The 23,133-nt window shown below is 38.8% G+C and overlaps 1 protein-coding gene across 3 annotated transcripts in view; it reads left to right on the top strand.

Annotated features, from left to right (window-relative positions):
- Nucleotides 1–23,133, top strand: part of LOC126334974 (transcription factor E2F6-like) — a 66,768-nt gene that overhangs the window by 3,202 nt on the left and 40,433 nt on the right. For all 3 annotated transcript variants that reach the window (XM_049997763.1, XM_049997764.1, XM_049997765.1), the window contains 4 exons: nt 2,885–2,980; nt 3,169–3,314; nt 5,749–5,881; nt 9,605–9,818. In XM_049997763.1, coding sequence (XP_049853720.1) covers nt 2,905–2,980; nt 3,169–3,314; nt 5,749–5,881; nt 9,605–9,818 — 569 coding nt within the window. In that variant the 5' untranslated portion in view covers nt 2,885–2,904. The remainder of the gene's footprint in view (nt 1–2,884; nt 2,981–3,168; nt 3,315–5,748; nt 5,882–9,604; nt 9,819–23,133) is intronic.

Here is a 23,133-nt window from a genome sequence, read left to right as displayed (position 1 = left end):
GACAGGTTTGGTTGTGGGTTGGAAAAGCAAATAAGCGTGATCTGTAGCATAGTCACTTAGTTCGAAAAAATTGCCACCAATGTCACATAATAGTCACCACATTGTTTACAATGTTTGTTGCACTTTTCCTACATCGCTGGTCAAAGCTGACAAGAAGTATTGATATTCCTCATTATCCAGAGATTTACACAATTCGCTGTGGTGAACTCCAGATGGCTTTTTACATTTTAATTTGTGATTTGTTGGAGATAAAGGAAATTTTATCCATATAATTGGTGAGAAATCACACAGAGTATTACAAAATAGAAACCCAATTTATAGCAAAGGTTACATTTATGTCTGAAAATTGCTGCAGGGCATCCTACACATAGCTTACAGAAGAATCTAGATTCTAACATTGGCCAATGATGGTTGAAAAATTTTGTATATGGACCAGCTTTTTACTTGTGAAATTAAGTGATGGTTAAATACCTCTCAGGTATGTGACTTCGAAGGCTTTCCTGACACAATAATTTATAATAATCCTCTCGGGTGTGCAGCAGGGTCATAATGTCTTCGTGACACAATATTTCCGCGGTCCAACTGGCCGCCATCTTCAGGTGAGAGTGCTGGTGCACGATCTCGCCAGAACTGACGTCCCTGCACAAGCAGTGGCCCCTATATAGGCCGCAGAAGGCCTACAACGCATGCGCGGGAAGGTGCCGTTTTGCCAGTGGTGGAAACAGGCGAAATCGAGATATTGCTATCAAAAATTTAATAATTTTATTCCGACGATTGAAACACAGACCGTTGTTTTTTAATGTCTGATAATACCGGGTCCCAAGTCTTACTTAAAAGATAACCCTTGTCTCGTTAATAAGATTATGAGGTAAACGGATCTCTATGGATTCTTTTAAACACAGTTCCAATAGCGAGATGCAGATTTCTCAGGTTGGAGCAACCGTGTGTGCTGCTGGTGCTCAACACATTGGAGCCTGAATGGTTAGGATTGTCTGACCAATATAAGCCTTCCCACAGTGGCAAGGGATCTTGTACATACCAGGCATCCTCAAACCCAAGTCATCCTTAACACAGCCAAGAAGTGCTCTAATCTTGGCTGGCGGACAAAAAATACTTTTGATATATCTTTTCAGAATTCTTCCTATCTTTGAGGAAATGCTCCCAGCAAAAGGCAGAAAAGCCACCGATTTGCAGGCATTTTCTGGTGGTTCAGGTGAAGGTCCAAACTAGAAAGCACGACAGATCTGTTTATCGGTATAGCCATTCTGCTTGAACACAACCTTAATATGGTCCAGTTCTTGTGTCAATGTTTCTCCATCTGAAGTGGCATAAGCTCTTCTCGCCAACGTCCACAGGCCCCCCGTACGTTGGAATGATGGATGACAGCTAGAAGCATACAGGTAATGGTCCGTGTGCATAGGCTTTCGATAAGTGTGTCCCATCATCCTTTCTGTACACCAGAACATCCAGAAACGGAAGCTTTCCATCACTTTCCACCTCCATGGTAAACGTGATGCTAGGATGCAGGGAATTAAAATGATCTAGGAGGCGGTCAAGAGCTTCTCTCCCATGAGGCCACACCATAAACGCATCGTCAATGTACCTCCATAAACAGATTGGTTTTAAGGACGCCGTCTTCAGCGCCATATCATCAAAATCTTCCATAAAAAGATTGGCAACTATTGGGGAAAATTGGCACCCCATAGCCACTCTGTCCGTCTGTTCAAATATTTGTCATTGAATAAAAAGTACGTATTTAGCATCTGTTCATATCAAAAGTATTTTTTGTCCACCAGCCAAGATTAGAGCGCCTCTTGGCTCTGTTAAGGATGACTTGGGTTTGAGGATGCCTGGTGTCTACAAGATCCCTTGCCACTGTGACAAGGCTTATATTAGTCAGACTACCCTGACCATTCAGGACCCAATGTGTTGAGCACCAGCGGCACACACGGTTGCTCCAACCTGAGAAATCTGCAGTGGCAGAGTACTGTCTCACTGAGGGACACAGAATGCTGTATGACGAGACACAAATGGTTGCTCCTGCATCTCGCTATTGGGACTGTGTTTTAAAAGAATCCAGAGAGATTCGTTTATCTCATAATCTTATTAATGAGACAAGGGTTATCTTTTAAGTAAGACTTGGGACCCGGTGTTATCAGACATTAAAAAACAATGGTCTGTGTTTCAATCATCGGAATAAAATTTTTAAATTTTTGTTAGCGATATCTCGATTTTGCCTGTTTTCACTACTGGCAAAATGGCACCTTCTCACGCACGCGTTGTAGGAAGTCAGTTCCGGCGAGGTCGTGCACTAGCACTCTCACATGAAGATGGCGGCCAGTTGGACTGCAGAAATATTGTCACAAAGACGTTATGATTTGGCTGCACACCCAAGATGAATATTATCACCCCCTATGGTATGTATATGTACAGTGTCACTTGGCACTCTTATGTGGAGGGTGTGAGAATTCCACAATAGGTGGAATCTGTTACAGTTGCTGTGACCAGCTCACACTTGGAATGCAAAGTTATATTATACTTGTATTACGTGCATGATTATGTATGTGCTGTGCTGTTGATAAAATTTCGTGGCTTCCCGACAAAGATCATATTGCCAACAGCCGAGATAGGAATTTGGTGTACTGGTGTATAATCACAAACAGTTCCCAATTTTAATGTCTTGCTATTAATATATTTGCCAAGAGGCTGTATTGCGTTACTAAATTTTCATTCAGTGTTGTACGTTTACTTCTCCAACCTTGGTACTGTCTACTTAGAGGAACTTAAAATGATTGTTCCATGTATCATATGTTTTGTCCCCTGCCACCTTGCTTCTCAAATCCGTAGTTTCAGTTATTGATAAAAATTGTTCTGGAATTTTCAGGATAGTGTGCCACTAGCGGCATGCCTCGTGGGAGAAGGCCTGCTGCATTGACTAATAATGGGACCCGAAATATCAGCACACCAGAAGCGAAACTGGGTATGATAAGCTCTGAACAACACTCATCTCTGTAAATTATTTATTTTCGAGTGATGGTAGTGGTTTTGTGTGGGTCCTGGTGTGTGTGGGGAAAGTGGCGAGGGGTTCTACTACTTGCTGACTTTGCATGTACCAAATTAATGTGCTGTTTATTTTTGATACATTTTAACTTTGCTTCCAATACACAGGTGAGCAGCATTATGTTGATATCACAACTGCAGAAGAGGTGACAGTTGTTACACCAACTTCATATCATCTGCTTGATCATGAATATGGTCAGACGCCACAGAACCAGATAATAAGGTGCCCTGCAGTTCCACCACCAAGGAGTGAGGTGAGTTTGAGCCTGAATAGACATTAGGATGCAGGCTCGTTTAAAACATTTATCATTTTGAAGGGAGTTTGTGTACAGTAAACAGGAAGCTGATGATTTAGCTATTGTCGTGGTTCGTTCTCTCTCTCTCTCTCTCTCTCTCTCTCTCTCTCTCTCTCTCTCTCTCTCTCTCTCTCTCTCTCTGTCTGTCTGTCTGTCTGTCTGTCTGTCTGTCTGTCTGTCTGTCTGTGTGGGGGGGGGGGGGGGGGCTGGGGGGGTTGGAGAGGGCAGGCACTTCAGTTACTAAGAGATTGGTGATAAATTGCTTGGTGACAGCACTAGTTGGGTTTCGACATAATGTTTGATCTTACTAATAAGAGTTGTATAGCAGTCTTTTCCATCCTTCAAATTGTGCTGCTAGTATACCCATTTTCTGAGGTGATAACCATATTAAAGAACATGTGAACATATCGGACCCACATAATTTAAGATTTGAGTGGAGCTGTTTACAGTTTAAATTTGTTTCTAAATCAAAATGCAAACCTTTGGCTCTATTTTCCAATGCTTGTACCCCGCCACATGAAAGTTCCTGTCAATTTGATTCAGTTATTCAGTAGTAGTTGAAGGAAGTTGAGCATTATTCAGCTTGCTCAATTTGAAAAGGCTGTGGGAATCAATATTACACACAATTTTGTTGGTAAAATTGTTTGTTTCTTGTAACATATCTAAGCCAGAAGTGTTACTTATTTCGCCTCATTGGCCACAGTTTGAAAGAAAGAGAGTGTAAAAAAGGTAATTTAATTTGTGTTGTAATAACGTATGGCTACTGGCCACTTGGCCAACTATATTCGGTTTTTATTATAACCTTTCTCACCATTAATTATTAGCATGATGTAATGGAGTGTTCCATAGCAAGCATTTATGAGAGTGATACGTCTTGATTTCAGTAGTGGATACTCATCGGGAATATTCGCTTGAAATGGTACTCCAGAGCTATTTTCAGTTTTTGAAATTACAAGTAATGTCCTTACTGTAGAAAGAATCTTTAACTCTGTACTGGAGAGTTTTTATTGTGAAACTTCCTTACAACAGAAACTGACAGATGAAGAGTCACACAGAGACTGCTATAATCGTGCTTCCCAAACATTACTCATGATCCTCTTTCCCAGCTTCAATTCCACTAGTGCCTCCCCCTTACTTTCCAGCAACTCCTGTGTAATTTTCTGGGCTAGTGGTTTTGGGAGAAAGAAAATTGTGGAAAAAATAGCGAAGTTTTATGTTAAAATCTTGAATTGATGCTCTTCTCAAATTGTTCTTTCCTTTTAGGAGTGTCCCTTACTAATTCTGGGGATTTGCTCCCAATTTTGTTTCCAAAAATGATTGCTGATAACAAAATTGTGTGCTACCAAATATTGTTTTCTTTGTCTCACTGCAGTTCATGTGCTCTTTTCTTCCTGTACAAGAACATGGAAGTTTGTTTATAGCAATATATGACAATAGAAAACTAATTTAATGTTGACAAAGACGTCACCATCTGTAATTCTCTCCTCATTTGAAGAAAAACTGAAAATTTGTCTGGAGTGTAACCTTGTATGGAACTGGAACATTGATGATAAACAGTCCAGACAAGAAGAGAAGCTTTTCAAATGTGGTGTTATAGAAGAAAGCTGCTGATTATATAAGTAGATGTGGTATCTAATGCGGAGGTAGTAAATCAGCTGTGGGGAAAAAAATTACAGCATAGCTTGACGAAAAATAGGTATGTTAATAGGAATATTCCTGCAGCATGAAGGAATTGTTAGTTTGATAATGACAGGTAAATACAGCAGAGGGAGACGAAGGATTGAATGCATAAAGCAGGTTCAACTACAAGCAGGTTGTAGTAGTTAACCGAGATAGTGAATGTGAGGATAGACTAATGCATTTAGTTGCATCAAATCAATCTTCGGAATAAGGACAGCAACAATTTTGCCAAACTCAAAACAATTTTTGGTTTTCACTATTGAGAACTAGGCACTTGTCCACTGTGCACTATGGTGTGAACTCCTCTGAAAGTTCCATTTTTGGTAAGCTTCTAGCAAAAGTGTTATATTATTTCTGACGAGCCCTGTATTTTCAGGTATGTGATGAAGGCTTTCTTGTTGCACACATTATTTATTCTATGTATGTGTGTGTTACAGTTGTTAATTTCTTTCACCATAAACTGTTTCTTAATGGATTTAATATCGCAAGTCTTTTCTTTCCGCATTGCTTTTGATAAGGAACGTGTAATAACTTATACCTTGACTGAGTAGTTTGGCTCTGATGGTCCCACAGGACCTAATGTACTGTTTTTCTTTCTTTTCAAGGCTAGGGTTTTGATCCAGAAAAATGATACGTAAGTAGTTGTGAATTTTTACTTCTTTGTTATGTATTTGTTTACCTAGGTCATTATGATGGATTATCTTATTTTCAGAATGTTAAACGGCGCTTAAATCTGGAAACATCACCAGCAAGTGATGCTGGTTTCAAGACTCCTCGCTCCAAAACTCGTTTGAGGACAGCATCCAGCTCAAGTTCTTGCTCATATGGAAGTCCAATACCAAAAGGTACATAATGAAGAATATAACTTAGTAAGAGGGAAATCGAACTGGATCTTCCATTTTGCAGTGACACTAATGGTAGTGGTTGGTAGGAGCTAAGAGTCAAACTGTAAGACACATTTGGATGGGAGTTACATATGTATTTGGATGATGCTGTAATAAGTGTTATACATATTTTACGACTCCAGTGAAATTGTATTTTATACTTTTCAGAGGACTTAAAGTTGTGGGGAAAATGTAAAAGTTGGGAAATTCCTTTTTAAGCACATATGCAAGTTTTACGTTTCATTGACCTGTTGGTTGTTTGTGCTTTTGAAAATAAATAAATAGAAATATTCTGTGTTGTGGTTTTCCAGTTTCTTCTTGCTAAAATGTTTTGTCTGGTTTTCTAGTTCGTTAATTCATCGGAAAGTTAAGATGTGTAAATAAAAAGTTTAACCAAGTTGAGAGACATATCCCAAAAGAAGTGCCAAAAGTGTGTGACCATTAAGATTGTATTTATGTCTGGGCTTCCTATTAGTTCCCGAAAAATGACACTTCAGAATTTGTTACTCTCTCTTGGAAAAACTGTATACCATACACCACTTGATAACGTCTCCCTGCAAACCAAAGTGAATGCCTTTCTAAATTGTTTCATATATTTTAACAAACTAATTATCAGCAGTTCCCATGTAGTTTGTACAGTTTTCAAAAAGGTCCCACATCTGTAACAATTGAAAGTAGTTCATGTGTATTATTCAGAAGATGCTCTACCATAGCTTGTTTGTTGTTGCCAACTGTGTTTCTGTTCAGACTAATACTGAACTATTTTTGCTCAGTCCAACATTTTATTCAATTATACAGCTACAAACCTCACTATATACAGTATAGTTACTTCTACAAACAGTGTTAGGTGACAAATCGCTAAAGTGCGCATCATTTATGTTGGCGGCAGAGTTTAGGTTCGTTCTGCACATCTGACATCATAAAACAGTCAGCCAATGAACAGAGAACGACGTTGCCAGATCTCGACTGCAGAGCAGAGCACGGACGAGTGTCTTCAGTTTTAGAAACGTTCAGTCATAAATAAAATAATAGAACAAAAGCAATGTCTTGATAGCAGACTTTCTTTTATGGAAAAGCATTCTTTATACCAATTGCTTCATATTCTATTAATTAAAACAAACAAGCAATAAGACTCCTAATTCAGGCGATAGCAAGAAAAGGTGTTGTATCAATCTCACGAACCGCTTTTTCGCAATAGAGAGCAGCGGTAATTGTTTATTTCCTACTGTACTTCGAAGTGTGAGTAATTCATAATCATACCAACAGTGTTTGTCAGTATTTTGCGTGACCTGTTAGTCCCCTCATTGAGTTACATTGTAAGATGAGTTGCGTTAGCGTAACGGTTAAGGCGTTGGGTTAGTAAGTGGAAGGTGATGAGTTCAAACCTTGTGCGGTGCTTAATATTTTCTTTATTTAAAAACAATATCGAAGTGTCTTACTTCATGAATTTTGTTCGTTTGAATGCAAATTTTTGAAATTTCTAGTGCTTTCTCTTTTCATTAACCCTTTTGCTGCTGCATTCACGTGCTCCCCGCATTCCGCGCTGTGCGCGATTTTGTCATCACTGCACTGCTCGCCTGTGCAGACACATGGTGTTCCCACTGCTTTGGCACACTTACCATTCGATTTCACAAAAACTATTTGGCCCAAAAATTAGATTTTTACACATCTTCTTGACTGATACCTCCCTTCCCCCCCACCCCCACCCCCCCACCCCCCGCCCCCATGAATGACTTAATTTTGTTTCGATGTTCAACCTAGTTATTGTGCAGCATTAAATGTTGTAAACCATTGCACGAAATTTTGAAGAGTTTGCGGAGGTAAAAGTCCATAGCGTATACTTTCCGTATGGTCGATTTTAGTTGCCACAAGGTTGAGAATGAAATGTGGACAATATACCTAAATTTCATATAAAATTTACTGTATAACAGTATCTCATTTAAGTACCACGTAGGTGTAGTATGTGATATTGAGAAATATTCCACCTTTTGCGACTGTAATAATTCCTTTTAGTTGCTGTTTTAACCTTGTGCCTCGCGGTGCATTCCTAACTTAGTCTGGGTGCTAATGATCATTGTAGTTGTGTACCCTAAAACCTAATAATAATAATAATAATTTTATTTACACCGGGCGTGTTTGGCATTATTTTAAAGCACTTCAATCAATGAAAGGCAAGGCACATACACAATGGTACTCGTGTTCTCTTTCTTGTTTTTGTTCCACAGTCACAGTTTTACTAATGGCATTGAAGTATATACCTCTTCTGCAACTGTAATTAGCGACTTATTTAGACAAGACGCGTTTCTCTCTTTTTAAGCATCTTCAGTGGACAGTATTTTGTCTCCTTCGTTGCCAAGTCACCTTTCATAGTTTTGTGCTGCTGTAACACAATATTCAATGTTTGTGTCGGCTGATCAGTGTTTTAGCAAATAAATGTTGTTCGTGTGCCACACAAAAATTATATTTGTCGTAGCTCAGAGCACTTCACTGATAGACGGTATATTCAAGTCCTAATGGTTTTGAAAGTCCACAGTTTTGTTTAATGTATTTTGTCTACTTCCTTTTGATTGATTGAAGTGCTTTAAAATAAAGCCAAACGTGGCCGGTGTAAATAAAACTTTTGTTACAGTTGCAAAAGATTGAATATTTCTCAATATTACATACGACACCTATGTGGTACTTAAATTAAATGAGATATTGTTACACAGTAAATTTTATATGAAATTTAGGTATATTGTCCACATTTCATTCTCAACATTGTAGCAACTAAAATCAACCATATGTAAAGTATTTGCCTCTGCAAACTCTTCAAAATTTCGTGCAATGGTTTACTATAATGAATGCTGCATAATAATTGCGTTGAACATCGAAACAAAATTAAGTCAGTTATGGGGGGAAGGTATCAGTCAAGAAGATGTGTAAAAATCTAATTTTTAGCCCAAATAGTTTTTGTGGAATCGAATGATTAGAGTGTCAAAGCAGACGGAACACCATGTGTCAGCACAGGCAAGCAGTGCAGTGACAAAATCGCGCACAGCGCGGAATGCGGGGAGCATGTCTCTGTAGCAGCAAAAGAGTTAATGCGGCCGTGGTGGCTTTACTTCATGAACTGCATGCTCCCTCCTAAACGTAAGTTTGCGAACTATGCTACACTATGGCGCTGCTTCTCTTGGTGCGTGCGTCGTGTGCAACTGGCAACGCAGCAATCACCCACGTCTGGGCGGGCATGCGCGAACCGCCAAGATAAAAGAATTTAACTATAGTAGCACGAGTTGTTCCCACTTTTGACTTTTACAAATTCAGAAGTAGGGAGAAGAGAGTTCAAGACTATTAATTGCACAGTGTTTGTGAACACTGCTTAAAAGCTTGATTATGTCCCCAGTGTGCTTCCATATTCAGTAGAATGAATGTAGTATATAACCTGTCAGATATCTAAAACCTTCAGCTGAGCATTCAACATCTTCTGCTGCAGCAGCCTCACAGCCATAATTTGTCTTGTATTTCTGCTTCTCCACCCAGCATCATAAATTTGTTTTGTTGTTTTAAGTCTGTTTTGTATTTTATTAATACTTGAAAGTTTTTAATTTACTGTGTAGTTTGGTTCCATCATGTAAATGCTGGCATACCAAGTGCCATTGATCAGATGCTTTAAAAATGAAAGAACTGCAATCTCTACTCTTTCAGGGAAAAATGTAGAACGAACGCGGTATGATACATCCCTTGGCCTACTAACAAAAAAATTCTTAAATTTACTCCAGTCTTCACCAAATGGTGTTGTTGATCTCAATAAAGCATCAGAATCTTTGGATGTCCAGAAGAGGAGGATATATGACATCACTAATGTGCTTGAAGGCATTGGAATTCTGGAAAAGAAGTCAAAAAACAACATACAATGGAGGTTTGTTTGAACAACCTATTTCTTCTTAAGATTATTCATTATATTGAGTTGGGGACAGGTGCAACAGAAAGATGTTTTAAATGCTGAACTTTCAGCTAAAGCATTCTTCAAAAAGGAAAAAACACACACCATGCACACGGCCACTATCTCTGTCCAGGATGTAACTGCGGTGTGTGTGTGTGTGTGTGTGTGTGTGTGTGTGTGTGTGTGTGTTTGTTTGTTTGTTTTCCTTTCTGAAAAAGACATTGGCCGAAAGCTGAATATGTAAAGTCTTTTTGTTGTACGTGTCTGAATCTCGGCATGTCATCTTTATGGTGAGTAGCAGTTGGTGTTTCTCATAATATTATTCATTACAATAGTTCCATAAGTATTCCTAGAAACGTTTTAAAACTAATAAATTACTGAAGCTTGAATGCACACAATACTGGTTTATATGTTTCCTGTACACCAAAGTGTATGACTAGTGCCACCATGTTGCCACTGGCCACTGTGTAATCCTTGGGACAGTATGTTCTGGTTCATGATTTTAAAAGGCCAATTGAAAAAAAGGAAAGGGAAGGTGGATTTGTAAGTGTTAAACATAATTCCCCCCTCGAATTCATATAGTGTAGCTGTGTTCTGGACGAAATCTGTGGTAAACAGAAACATTGGCATCAGCTTTATTCAGTATATTAATTCATGAAGTAGGTTGTGTGTGTGTGTGTGTGTGTGTGTGTGTGTGTGTTTGTGTGTGTAAACTTACTAATACTGTCATTTGTTTGAGCTGTCCTTGTATGTTCTGGTGATTCACGGAAGTGATCTGTTTCTCAGGTAAATGCCTTTTCTTTACTCTAAAACTATTCTTCTGTCTTTTGATGTCCAGTGTGAAAGAAGTTAGTCTTCAGTGACGCTTAGTGTTCTCTTAAATTTGCCCCTACTCAACTACTGTTTTGTAAAATTCATTTGTAATTTTACTATTGAAGTTCTTAGAGTTTGTGTCCAATATGATGAGTGGGTACTGTCTGCAAAAGAGGGGGGGGGGGGGGAGGAGGAGGAGGAGGAGAAGAAGAAGAAAGGAAAGGAAAGGAAAACAGGTCATCTATGAAATATTTTGCAGTGCGCTCTGATTAAAACTACTTAACATTAGTCATGTGGGTGTCGGCTGCACCTAAGCGAAGATTCCCATGAGAGGACCAGAATGTGGTTTTGCCTGCAGTAGTCAGTGTCATTTAAATGAGCTGCCAACAGTGCCAGATGGTGAATTACTTATGTACACAACTATGTGAAAACATTTTGCTGTGGCACACTGGCGGCAGCAACAAGCAATCTAAATATGATTTTCCGAGCACAGATGGAAAGAACTAAGTATGGCATGTGTTGGCTTAGTAAACAATGAAACAAGCTGATAGCTGTATGGCTCAATTCAGTCCTCCTGTTCCTCCTCTTTAGCAGAAAATCACAGGACACATGATATCATCCGGCCTAGCCCCACATTGCTTTGCAAAACTGTGTATTTCTTGAAGTGTACTTTACTTCAAGAAGTAAAAAAAAAAAAGATGCAGCACCACAAAGAAATTTGGGGGGGGGGGGAGTAGGTAACTTGGAATCAACTGTGCCAAACAAATCAGTACCTCATAAATGTGCATGCAGACGATGTTTCCTGGCATGAGTGAAAATCAGACTTAAACTACCTTATGTGAAATTAGTATATTTTACAACAAACTATTTTTTGTTCTAAAAAGCAAGCAAAAGGAAATGTTTGGTGACAAAATAGGCATTTTCTTGTAGTTGCAGAGGACGATTTGAAATACTAAGTACAACATATAGCCCCACAACTGAAGTTACTGTTTCAAGATTTATTTGCAAACAATATTGTAGAAAGGAAACCTATGACTTCACTAATTGTGCTTGGTGAGGAACCTAGTGGCACAGCTCACAGGCAGCAACGATATTTATTCTTACTTGTCGAAAATGTTTGGCTTATTTCCAATATGTCAAGATTTCTGTCAGTCATGTGTGGGGCCATTAAAGCTGCCAACTGTTCTGCGGTGCTATTGACTTTCAAGGTTGGCTAGTGTTAAAGTTGGACAGTTTCTGATGATTTACCTGTAGGAAGCAGCGAACACTGTTATTTTCATTCAGTATGCTTGTATTGTCTGCGTTGTAAGAACTGTAAATTGTAGATGCAAATTACAGCCATGACTCAGTTGAGAAACATGGATCTCAGTGTTCAGTTCCAAACTGGTTCTTGCAGACAACTCAAATCTTAATTTTAAGTTAATGGTGATTCGTGAAGCACAGTCATAGACAATATTTTTATTCATTCTTCATTACTAGACGGGCATTCTGTTAGTAAAAGGGTGAATGGCCTTTCAGACCATGATGCACAAATTTTAACTGTAGAAGGTTTTTGTACCCTAACCAATGTCGTATTTAATTACAAACTACGTAGGAAAGGTAATCCAACAGCAAATAGAGAGTTTTTCAAAACTTGTCAAGGAACAAGAGTGGCAAGATGTTTATAGTGCCGATAATATAGATGATAAAACAATGCTTCCCATAACACATTTCTCATGCTCTTTGAGAGTTGCTTTCCATTAGAACATTCTAAACAGGGTACTAGCAGTAATGGACAGCCCAATTGGCTGACTAGTGGGATAAGGATATCATGTAGAACAAAGCGGGAATTATATCAAAATGTTAGTAGTAGTCACAATAAAGCTACAGTAGCCTATTACAAACAGTATTGTAAGGTGCTTAAAAATGTTATTAGCAAGGCAAAAAGTATGTGTTGTGCAAATAGAATAGCTAATTCACAGCATAAAATTAAAGCCATATGCTCAGTTGTGAAGGAAGTGTCTGGTCAGCAGCACAAGGTTGACGATGTAAAGTCAGTTTGCAATAATAATATTTTTGTTACTGATAAATCGGATATGTGTACAGTATTTAACAACCATTTTCTGTGCATTGCTAGTGACTTAAATAAAAAATTTAGTTTCTACAGGAAATCGCATAACTTTCTTGGCAAAGGCCTTTCCGAGATTGACGTCTGAAATACTCCTCTGTGACACAGATAAGGGAGAGATTGAGTCAATAATTAAATCACTGAAGACTAAGGACTCTCATGGTTATGATGGAATGCCTAGCAGAATATTGAAGTACTGTGCTGCACAGGTTAGCCCCGTATTTAGCCATATTTGTAATTTTTCCTTTAGGAATGGTCAGTTTCCTGAGCGATTAAAGTACTCAGTAGTGAATCCGCTTTATAAAAAGGGAGAAAGGGATAATGTAGATAATTTTAGACCTATTCCTATGCCATCAGTGTTCGCAAAAGTTATTGAAAAGGCAGTGTATGTAAGGTTAATTGATTTAACTAAGGCATTTGACTGTGTTGATCTCACAATATTGCTCCAGAAGTTGGACCATTACGGAATAAGGGGAGTAGCTCACAATTGGTTCACCTCTTACTTTAGCAACAGGCAGCAAAAGGTCATTATTCACAATGTTGATAATGGCTGTGATGTGGGATTTGAGTGGGGTACTGTCAAGTGGAGGGTGCCCCAGGGATCAGTGTTGCGGCCGATCCTGTTCCTTATTTATATAAATGATATGCCCTCTAGTATTATGGGTAACTCTAAAATATTTATGTTTGCTGATGACACTAGCTTGGTAGTAAAGCATGTTGTGTGCAACATTGGCTCCGTTTCAAGTAGAGCAGTACATGACCTCAGTTCGTGGCTTGTAGAAAATAAACTAACGTTAAATCACAGTAAGACTCAGTTTTCCAGTTCCTAACACACAATTCAACAAAACTTGACGTTTTAATCTTACAGAACGGGCATATGATTAGTGAAACTGAACAGTTCAAATTTCTAGGTGTTCAGATAGACAGTAAGCTGTCGTGGAAAGCCCACGTTCAGGATCTTGTTCAAAGACTTAATACTGCCATTTTCACTATTCGAACGATATCGAAAGTGAGTGATATTTCGACACGTAAATTAGTCTACTTTGCTTATTTTCATTCACTTATGTCGTATGGTATTATTTTTTGGGGCAACTCATCTCATTCTAGAAGGATATTTTTGGCTCAGAAATGGGCGGTTTGGGCAATAAGTGGTGTGAGTTCACGAACCTCTTGTCGACCTCTGTTCACAAGTCTGGGTGTTTTGACATTGGCCTCTCAATATGTATATTCCTTATTGTCGTTTCTTGTTAATCCTCCCTGCGGGCTCTCGCAGGGACTCTGTCATCCTGTGTCGGCTCCGCATCAGCCATACCTACCTGACGCAATGATATCTTTTGCGTCAGGAGGATCCCCCTTGTGTCAGTGCGGGTCCTGGTTGACGGTCGCCCTCATTTTGTTGGAGTGCCCACCCTCCGGCAGTCTTTTAATCTCCCGGGCACGTTGCCTTTGGTTTTAAGCGACGATGCCTCCATGGCTGATGATGTTTTAAATTTTATCCATGGTAGTCCCCCCATTTAGGGGGGTCCTGCCCCTTTCCCTTTCTGTGTCTCTTGTCCTCAAGTCTCTCATTGGTTCCAGATTTTAGTATGTATTCGGATGGTTGACTATTTCCCTTTTTTTGTTCTCATGGTCAGTCAACCAGTCTCCGGCCCTCTTCTTTTCTTCCGTTTCTTTCTGTCCGGTGTTCGTGTGTCCTCTTCTTGTCTCTAGCGTTCGCTGCCACATTGGTGTTCTTTCAGTGACTGGGGGGAGGGGCGTCTCCTCCCCCCTTGGGGTTTTATCTGCTCCTTAAATTTTCGTCTCGCCTGTTTTTGGAATGGGAGACTGATGACCTTTGCTGTTTAGTCCCCCTTAAACATCCCAACAACCACCACCATCTTGTTACCAAGATTAGTTTATTTCCAAGAATAAGCAGCTTTCACTCGGTTAATACTCGGCAGAAATCAAACCTCCATTTGGATCAGACTTCCTTAACTCTTGTGCAAAAAGGTGTGCAGTACACTGCAGCATCCATTTTCAATAAGCTGCCACTCGAATTCAAAAATCTTAGCAGTAATCCACGCACTTTCAAAAGAAACTGAAGTGTTTCCTCATGGGTCACTCCTTCTATTCTGTCGAGGAGTTCCTTGAAAAATTATGATGATTCTCATTGTATTGCTGATAGTGTTTGCTTAAACTTATGGACTGATTTTCTTTCAGGTTCATGAATGTTTATTTTTATCTGTTACTGCTTTTTATGTTGTAAGTTCATGTACTGACACGTTCCATGACCTTGGAGATTTGCTCTTCAATTTGGTCCTACGGAACTTGACATTCAATTAAAATTAAATTACCAATATCCTTTTTCTTACAACATTTATATTGAAGTCGTCACATGTAATTAATTTCTGGTACTGCCTACAAAGTGAATCAAGAACCCTCTCTAGCTTGAGCCAAAATGCTCTGAAGTCAGAGTTAGGGGACCTATAAACAACAACAATTAGAAGTTTAGTTTCACTAAATTCAACTAATGCTGCACAACTTTCAAAGATCTGTTCAGTGCAGTTTCGTGATAAGTCTATGGACTCAATGAAATACTGTTTTTTAGGTACAGAGCCACTCCCCCACCCCGCAAGGAATTCCTTGAGAAAGAGCCAGCTAATCTGTAGCCTGGTAAAGGAAGCCTCGGAATTATCAAATTATTTAAGTGGCGCTCTGATATACCAATAATTTCAGAGTTAACATATATTATCAGTTCACTAACTTTATCTCTAATACCTCTTATATTTTGATGAAATACGATAATTCCTTCTCTACTTGGAAACATTACATCCTCCGGAGGTGAGCCCTTAGATAGAGGCACTTCCTTTAAGCATGTATCCCTATCAGCTGACTTCAATCTAAAAAAAGGTGCAGCTCTAACACCAACTACTACAGGAATTTTTCCATGAGTTACACCACCACCACCACCTCCCACTACACTGTCACCTATAAGCTTAGCCAGCCTTCCCTTCCACCCATTGAGGTGCAGGCCATGCCTAGTGAAACCCCCATGTACTGATAGACCCAACTGGCACCACTGAGATGTGATCCATACCCTCCACCGTCAGTGCCCTCCCCAGCCCCACATTAACACACCTAACAGTCGCATTAAGGTGAGGCCGATAATGACGCTGAAACAGTTGCACAAAATGCACGTTAGTGCCACCAGTTTGAGTAGCTATATTAACCAAGTCACCACTGACATCATATTCCCCGTCCCTATCAAGACTGTTCCCTGCTCCACCCACTATCACTACCTGATCCTCCTTCGTAAAATTCTTACATAATTCCCCTATGCTTTGTCACCTGATCCAACCCTGCACTAGGCTTCACAATACTGGTGACCTGGTACTCCCCAACACTTCCTGCAACGGTTGGCCCACACCTCAACTGTGGGAACTACCTAGCAGCAGAACCTTCTATCTGCTAGACTTTGTGACTAACCTAGGCCTCCTAATTGCTGAGGACTGCTGCAAGTTCCCTACATCTACATCTACAGCTACACGAGGCTCCTCTCCGCTCAACTCTGACAGTTGGTCGTATCTACTGCATGTATGCCAAGTATAACTGTTTGAACACCACCTCTTCCTAGCTACCTTCTTGCCAGCTGCCAGTTTCCGTTCCCCACCACCCTTCACCCTCCTCAACCTATCTAGTTCCTCCTTTACGCATTGTAACTGCACCTGAAGGGCACAGATCTTATGCTCCTGCTCCTCTATTAACTTGTTCCTACTACAGATTCTACATTCTCAGGAGAGGATCTCCCTAAAATGACCACTGGCTTCCCCACTGCATTCCCCCGAATGAAAGTACTTTGAACAAATCCCACACCGTAATCCACTACTCACAAACCTACAACAGAGCCTACACTTTACACTCATGGTAAAATTTTACAGTTACTGCGGGGGGAGGGGGGGGGGGGGAGGATGTACGTCTACGTTACCAAAGTTGAATTACATCAGTAGAACTATTTAAGAACTAACAATAATGGTCTCGAAATTCTCTGCCTACTAAAAAAGCAGCTACTTGGATTAATACCACTACAACACAGCCAATACCAGCAAAATTTCACAAAATTACTAGCTAAAACCAAAAAATTAAAACCACCACTGTAACACTAAGTGTAGTTAAAACACTGAATGAAAATTTTACTGAAATATTTTACTAGAAAGAATAAAAAACATCAGTTGAAAACTAAAGCCCGAAATTTACTAAACGACTTCAACACACTGAAAACACAGCGAGCGAACGATTACAAAAGTTTATTAAGTTGTTATTTTGCGAAAACAGACAAAATGTCTTATGGGACAACAGCAATCAGTGATTTTATAATGTTACTTGAAAAATGCCTTGATTGCAAATTTTTTTTTATTTATTCATATAACCGGTTTCGGTTCATTCAGAACCATCTTCAGATCTATAAAAATAATTATACTAATTTACTATTTCACGGAAGCAAATCTTTTTCATCCTATCTAATCAACATCAAATGTACCAGAGCGTACCTGATATTTCAGTTACAGGAGTAACCCGTCCAAATCCAGCAGTTTTCACATGCTAAGTCACATAAAATTGGTTGGCAGAGTGCACGTCATTTATATTAATTATAACACTATTACCGACAGGTGGCGTCTGGTACATTTGTTACATTCCATTTGCACATATTATATTCAGTAGATCTTTTTTTTTAGTGATTAAAAATACTTAATTAAAATATGTAGATGTCAAGGTTAAAATCTGTACTTGTCAGCATTAATAAATATCATTTTTATACGATCTAAGAAACATAGGGCGATTTATATATCTATGGTGATGGTGTGAACTTGTTTTCCTCTACGGTCTGCTTCCGTATTTCCCGCCATTTCGGTGTTGTGCCGCGGTCCGCTCAGTCGTCTGATGTCCATCGCCGCGGGCAAGAGGGCCGCAGAGGAGGGCCCCATCAACGACGCCAGGCACTGCACGCGTCTGCCGGCTTCTCCACCGCGCACCATCTCTCATCCCTCGGCCTGGATCTCCACACGCAACAGTTTTCATCTTAGTAGGTCGTCATCAATGCTAAAATAGGCGTTATGATTGAATTTGCTTTGCTCGTTGAGGATTAAATCCGGATCTTTATTTTTGTGGGTGTATATTTCAATTTCTTCCAAAATGTTAAGAAACCGTCCCTTATGGGCTCTATGCAGGATATGTAAATTGTGTTCAATGTTCGTGACTGAGTGCTTAGTCGCAGCCATATGCGCCCCAAAAGCTGTTTTGTTTTGAGAGTAGGTGTGCTCCCTGAATCTGGTTTCAAAGTTCCTACCAGTCTGCCCTATATATTGTTTACAGCAGTCATTACATTTGATCTTATATACACCTGAATCCTGAAATTTATTCCTACTATTACATATTCTATGCTGGAGCTTCAATTTTAACGTGTTATTTGTTCGGAACCCTATTTTAACGTTGGATTTACGAAAGCATCTTTCAATTTTATCTGTAATTCTTCCATTGTAAGTGAAAGCTACATATTTTTTCTTGTTGTTCCTCTTAACTGCTACTTCATTTCCTTTTATTTGTTCCATTTGCCTCTTCTTTATCTTCCTATAAATATTCATCACCTGGTTACACGTATATCCGTTCGCTACAGCCACTTGTTTTAAAACACTTAACTCCTTTTCTACTTCCTGTTGGCTTAGTGGCAATCGTAGTAATCTGTATACCATCGAAGTAAAATATGCCCATTTGTACTGTGGTGGGTGACAAGAGCTCTCATTGATAACGAGATCTGTACACGTAGGTTTTCTGAATATGCTAAATTCATGCTTGCCATCTTTCTTTATTAGTGTTAAATCTAAGTAATCTATACGGTCGTTTTCTTCAAATTCCACGGTGAATCTAATTTTCAGGTATATAGAGCTCATTTTTTGTGCTAAGTTTTCGATATCATTTTTATCTCCTTTGTATAATAAAATGGAGTCGTCAACATATCTCCTGTAATATACAATTTTCTCAGCGATATTAGGATTTTCATCAAAGAATTTGTTTTCTAAGTGATTTACAAATATGTCAGCCAGCGTCCCAGCTAAACTGTTCCCCATTGCCAGCCCGTCTTTCTGTTGATAAATTTTACCATTGAAAGTAAAGTAATTGAACGACAAGACTTGTTTCAACATTTCCACTAGTTCAATCACTTCCCCCAGTGCCAATTTACCATGAGTGAGGAGATTGTCCTTAATGATCTCAATTGTTTCTTTTACGAGAATGTTTGTGTACAGATTGGTGATATCCAATGAAGCTAATGACGCATTCTGAGGTATAAGTACGTCTTTTATTTGCTTGGCAAATTCGTAACTGTTGCTAATGTTGAAAGTCCGACGATATGTATATCCCGCCTTTAATCTGTTATTTAGCTCTTAATTTAATTTATAACTTGGGCTGCTGGTGTTATTAACAATTGGGCAAATCGATTTTTCAACTTTATGGAGCTTTGTGACCGCACTATGGTTATAATACATGATACAGACTATATAGAGAAAACTGAAAAGTTCTTTATGGAAAACGGAATAGTAGAAGTCAAGAAAGATCCAACCAAGTAATTTCAAACAGAAATAAGGAAGCAAATAGATAACTGTGTTTCTATTCACAGAGGAGGAAAAGTTTAAACTGAAAGTAATGAATCCCCAAATACCGCTGAGAAAATTGTATATTACAAGAGATATGTTGACGACTCCATTTTATTATACAAAGGAGATAAAAATGATATCGAAAACTTAGCACAAAAAATGAGCTCTCAACACCCGAAAATTAGATTTACCATGGAATTTGAAGAAAACGACCGTATAGATTACTTAGATTTAACACTAATAAAGAAAGATGGCAAGCATGAATTTAGCATATTCAGAAAACCTACATGTACAGATCTCGTTATCAATGAGAGCTCTTGTCACCCATCTCAGTACAAATGGGCATATTTCACTTCGATGGTATACAGACTACTAAGATTGCCACTAAGCCAACAGGAAGTAGAAAAGGAGTTAAGTGTTTTAAAACAAGTGGCTGTAGCGAACGGATATACGTGTAAGCAGGTGATGAATATTTATAGGAAGATAAAGAAGAGGCAAATGGAACAAATAAAAGGAAATGAAGTAGCAGTTAAGAGGAACAACAAGAAAAAATATGTAGCTTTCACTTACAATGGAAGAATTACAGATAAAATTGAAAGATGCTTTTGTAAATCCAACGTTAAAATAGGGTTCCGAACAAATAACACGTTAAAATTGAAGCTCCAGCATAGAATATGTAATAGTAGGAATAAATTTCAGGATTCAGGTGTATATAAGATCAAATGTAATGACTGCTGTAAACAATATATAGGGCAGACTTGTAGGAACTTTGAAACCAGATTCAGGGAGCACACCTACTCTCAAAACAAAACAGCTTTTGGGGCGCATATGGCTGCGACTAAGCACTCAGTCACGAACATTGAACACAATTTACATATCCTGCATAGAGCCCATAAGGGACGGTTTCTTAACATTTTGGAAGAAATTGAAATATACACCCACAAAAATAAAGATCCGGATTTAATCCTCAACGAGCAAAGCGAATTCAATCATAACGCCTATTTTAGCATTTATGACGACCTACTAAGATGAAAACTGTTGCGTGTGGAGATCCAGGCCGAGGGATGAGAGATGGTGCGCGGTGGAGAAGCCGGCAGACGCGTGCAGTGCCTGGCGTCGTTGACGGGGCCCTCCTCTGCGGCCCTCTTGCCCGCGGCGATGGACATCAGACGACTGAGCGGACTGCAGAACAACACCGAAATGGCGGGAAATACGGAAGCAGACTGTAGAGGAAAACAAGTTCACACCATCACCATAGATATATAAATCGCCCTATGTTTCTTAGATCATATAAAAATGATAATTTTACTGTTTTTTTATTAATGCTGAAAAGTACAGATTTTAACCTTGACATGTACATATTTTAATTAAGTATTTTTAATTAATAAAAAAAGATCTACTGAATATAGTATGTGCAAATGGAATGTAACAAATGTACCAGACGCCACCTGTCGGTAATAGTGTTATAATTAATATAAATGATGTGCACTCTGCCAACCAATTTTATGTGACGTAGCATGTGAAAACTGCTGGATTTGGACGGGTTACTCCTGTAACTGAAATATCAGGTAAGCTCTGGTACATTTGATGTTGATTAGATAGGATGAAAAAGATTTGCTTCCGTGAAATAGTAAATTAGTATAATTATTTTTACAGATCTGAAGATGGTTCTGAATGAACCGAAACTGGTTATATGAATTTAAAAAAAATTGCAATCAAGACAGTTATTAATTAACATTATAAGTTGTTATTTTGCCGTAAACAGCACACAACACCACCAAAATCTATTAAATTTAATAACTGTATTACAGAGCACAAATAAGTTAGTCAGTACTTAGCTTATAACCGCTACAGCTGCAGTGCACGCCGCAAAATGTAAAAACACTCACCAGTTCTACATGCTAAACTTGTAGCGGACTAAAGTGGGGAAAGTTTCTTGATTAGGAACAGCAGATTGCACAGTATGTACAAGAGAAATGCAATGAAGTCTTTCCAATTACTTAAGAAAATCGCTGATGGAAGGCACTGAAGAAAGAGTAATTTTCCAACAGCATGCATGATGCAATTCAAACCAAGTTCTGGCTGGTGCGTGAGGTTGACAAACAGGGCTTGCATTAAGATGTAGAACTATGCGAACTGAGAGACTTCCCATGGAGTAAGATGAAAAACTATTTGCTAGGTCATATGGGCAATACCAATCACACAGTTGTTTTGATATGCTGTCAAATGTTAAAGAGTGTTAAGGACTAAAGGTAGTGAAAAGGCCAGAATGATGATAATGCTGGCACACTAACACATCAAAGGAAGCTTCCCTATATGTGATTCTTCATAAGGAAAAGGTACTGAAAGAAAAATTACCTACAGAGGTTATTGTCAGATGCCAAGGAAAGGGGTGGATGACAAATAACCTGATAAGATATCAGTTGAAGGTTGTTTGTAAAAGAATAACAGAAGTTTCACTTAATAGAAGGAAAACGTTGTTGGATTCTCTCGGGGACACATTACCAGGAAGTTAAAGATCTGAAAACAAAGAGCAGCACAGACCTGGTAATAATTCCTGGTTTACTTGCGACTGTTTTGCAGCAAATGGCTCCTTCAAGGAGACAATGTCCTCACTCTAGGGGGTATTTATAGTATCCATTCTGGGCCAGTGGATCCGTACTGCCTGGGGCAAAGAATTCAAAAAGTGCCCCATATCCAGTGTTGGCTCAGAAGAGGACATACTATGGGTGGAAGACAGTGATAGTTATATCAGTGAGCAAGCATAAAGGAAGTGAAAATAAAAATAAGTGTAAACCATTTCTTTTTGGTTGTTTTATGTACCCTTTTTATTATCAAAATGGAGATAATCAGTAAATGCCATAAGTTTAGATTAGGTAGAATGTTAGCTTTCTACAGATACAGTGAAACCTCTATTTGATGTTCTCATGCAGTCCAGACTTAAAAAATGCTAAATTGAGGAAAACTTTAAAACCCTCAAAATACGAGCAAAAACATATGTTTTTGGCATGTATGAGTAAAAATCGTAATCCTCTCCAATACATTATATAAAATCTGTATAAGTGAAGGAAATTAAATGAACAATAAAATTATTATACAATAATGTGTGGTGATGAATTTCATCAGTTCTTAAAAAAATCACAGATGTGCAACAGCAAGTAAAAATCTTGCAAAAATTCAAACTGGTATCTGGGTACAAGGTAATAGAGCAATTTTCTGACATGCAATTACCACAAATTATGTTTAAAAACATGTGTTTTTGAGAGATCTTACCTTTATGCACACCAAAAAAAGCAGAAATTGATAAACATGGTGAGTTAAACCGAAAACTGTGAAGTAAGGTGAAAGGTATTGGAATCTAACATGTAGGGGTGTGTTTTTATGATCTACATCTACACAGATAACTCCGCAAGCCAACATACAATGTGTGGTGTTGGGTATACTGTACCATAACTTGTGATTTCCTATCCTGCTCTGCTCGCAAATACAGCGAGGGAAAAAAGACTGTCTGTATGCCTCTGTGTGAGCCATAATTTCTCATAACTTATCTTCATGGTCCTTATGCACAATGTATGTTGGCAGCAGCAGAATTGCTAAGCTGTCAGCTTCAAACGTCAGTTCTCTAAATTTTGTCAAAAGTGTTTCTCGAAGAGAACATCGGCTTCCCTCCAGAAATTTGCATTAGAGTTCTCGAAGCATCTCTGCAACACTAGTGTGTTGTCAGAACCTACCAGTAACAAATCTA

The sequence above is a fragment of the Schistocerca gregaria genome, chromosome 2, assembly GCF_023897955.1.
Source record: "Schistocerca gregaria isolate iqSchGreg1 chromosome 2, iqSchGreg1.2, whole genome shotgun sequence".
In the NCBI taxonomy this organism is placed as follows: domain Eukaryota; kingdom Metazoa; phylum Arthropoda; class Insecta; order Orthoptera; family Acrididae; genus Schistocerca; species Schistocerca gregaria.
This window is presented reverse-complemented; position numbering and strand designations above follow the sequence as displayed.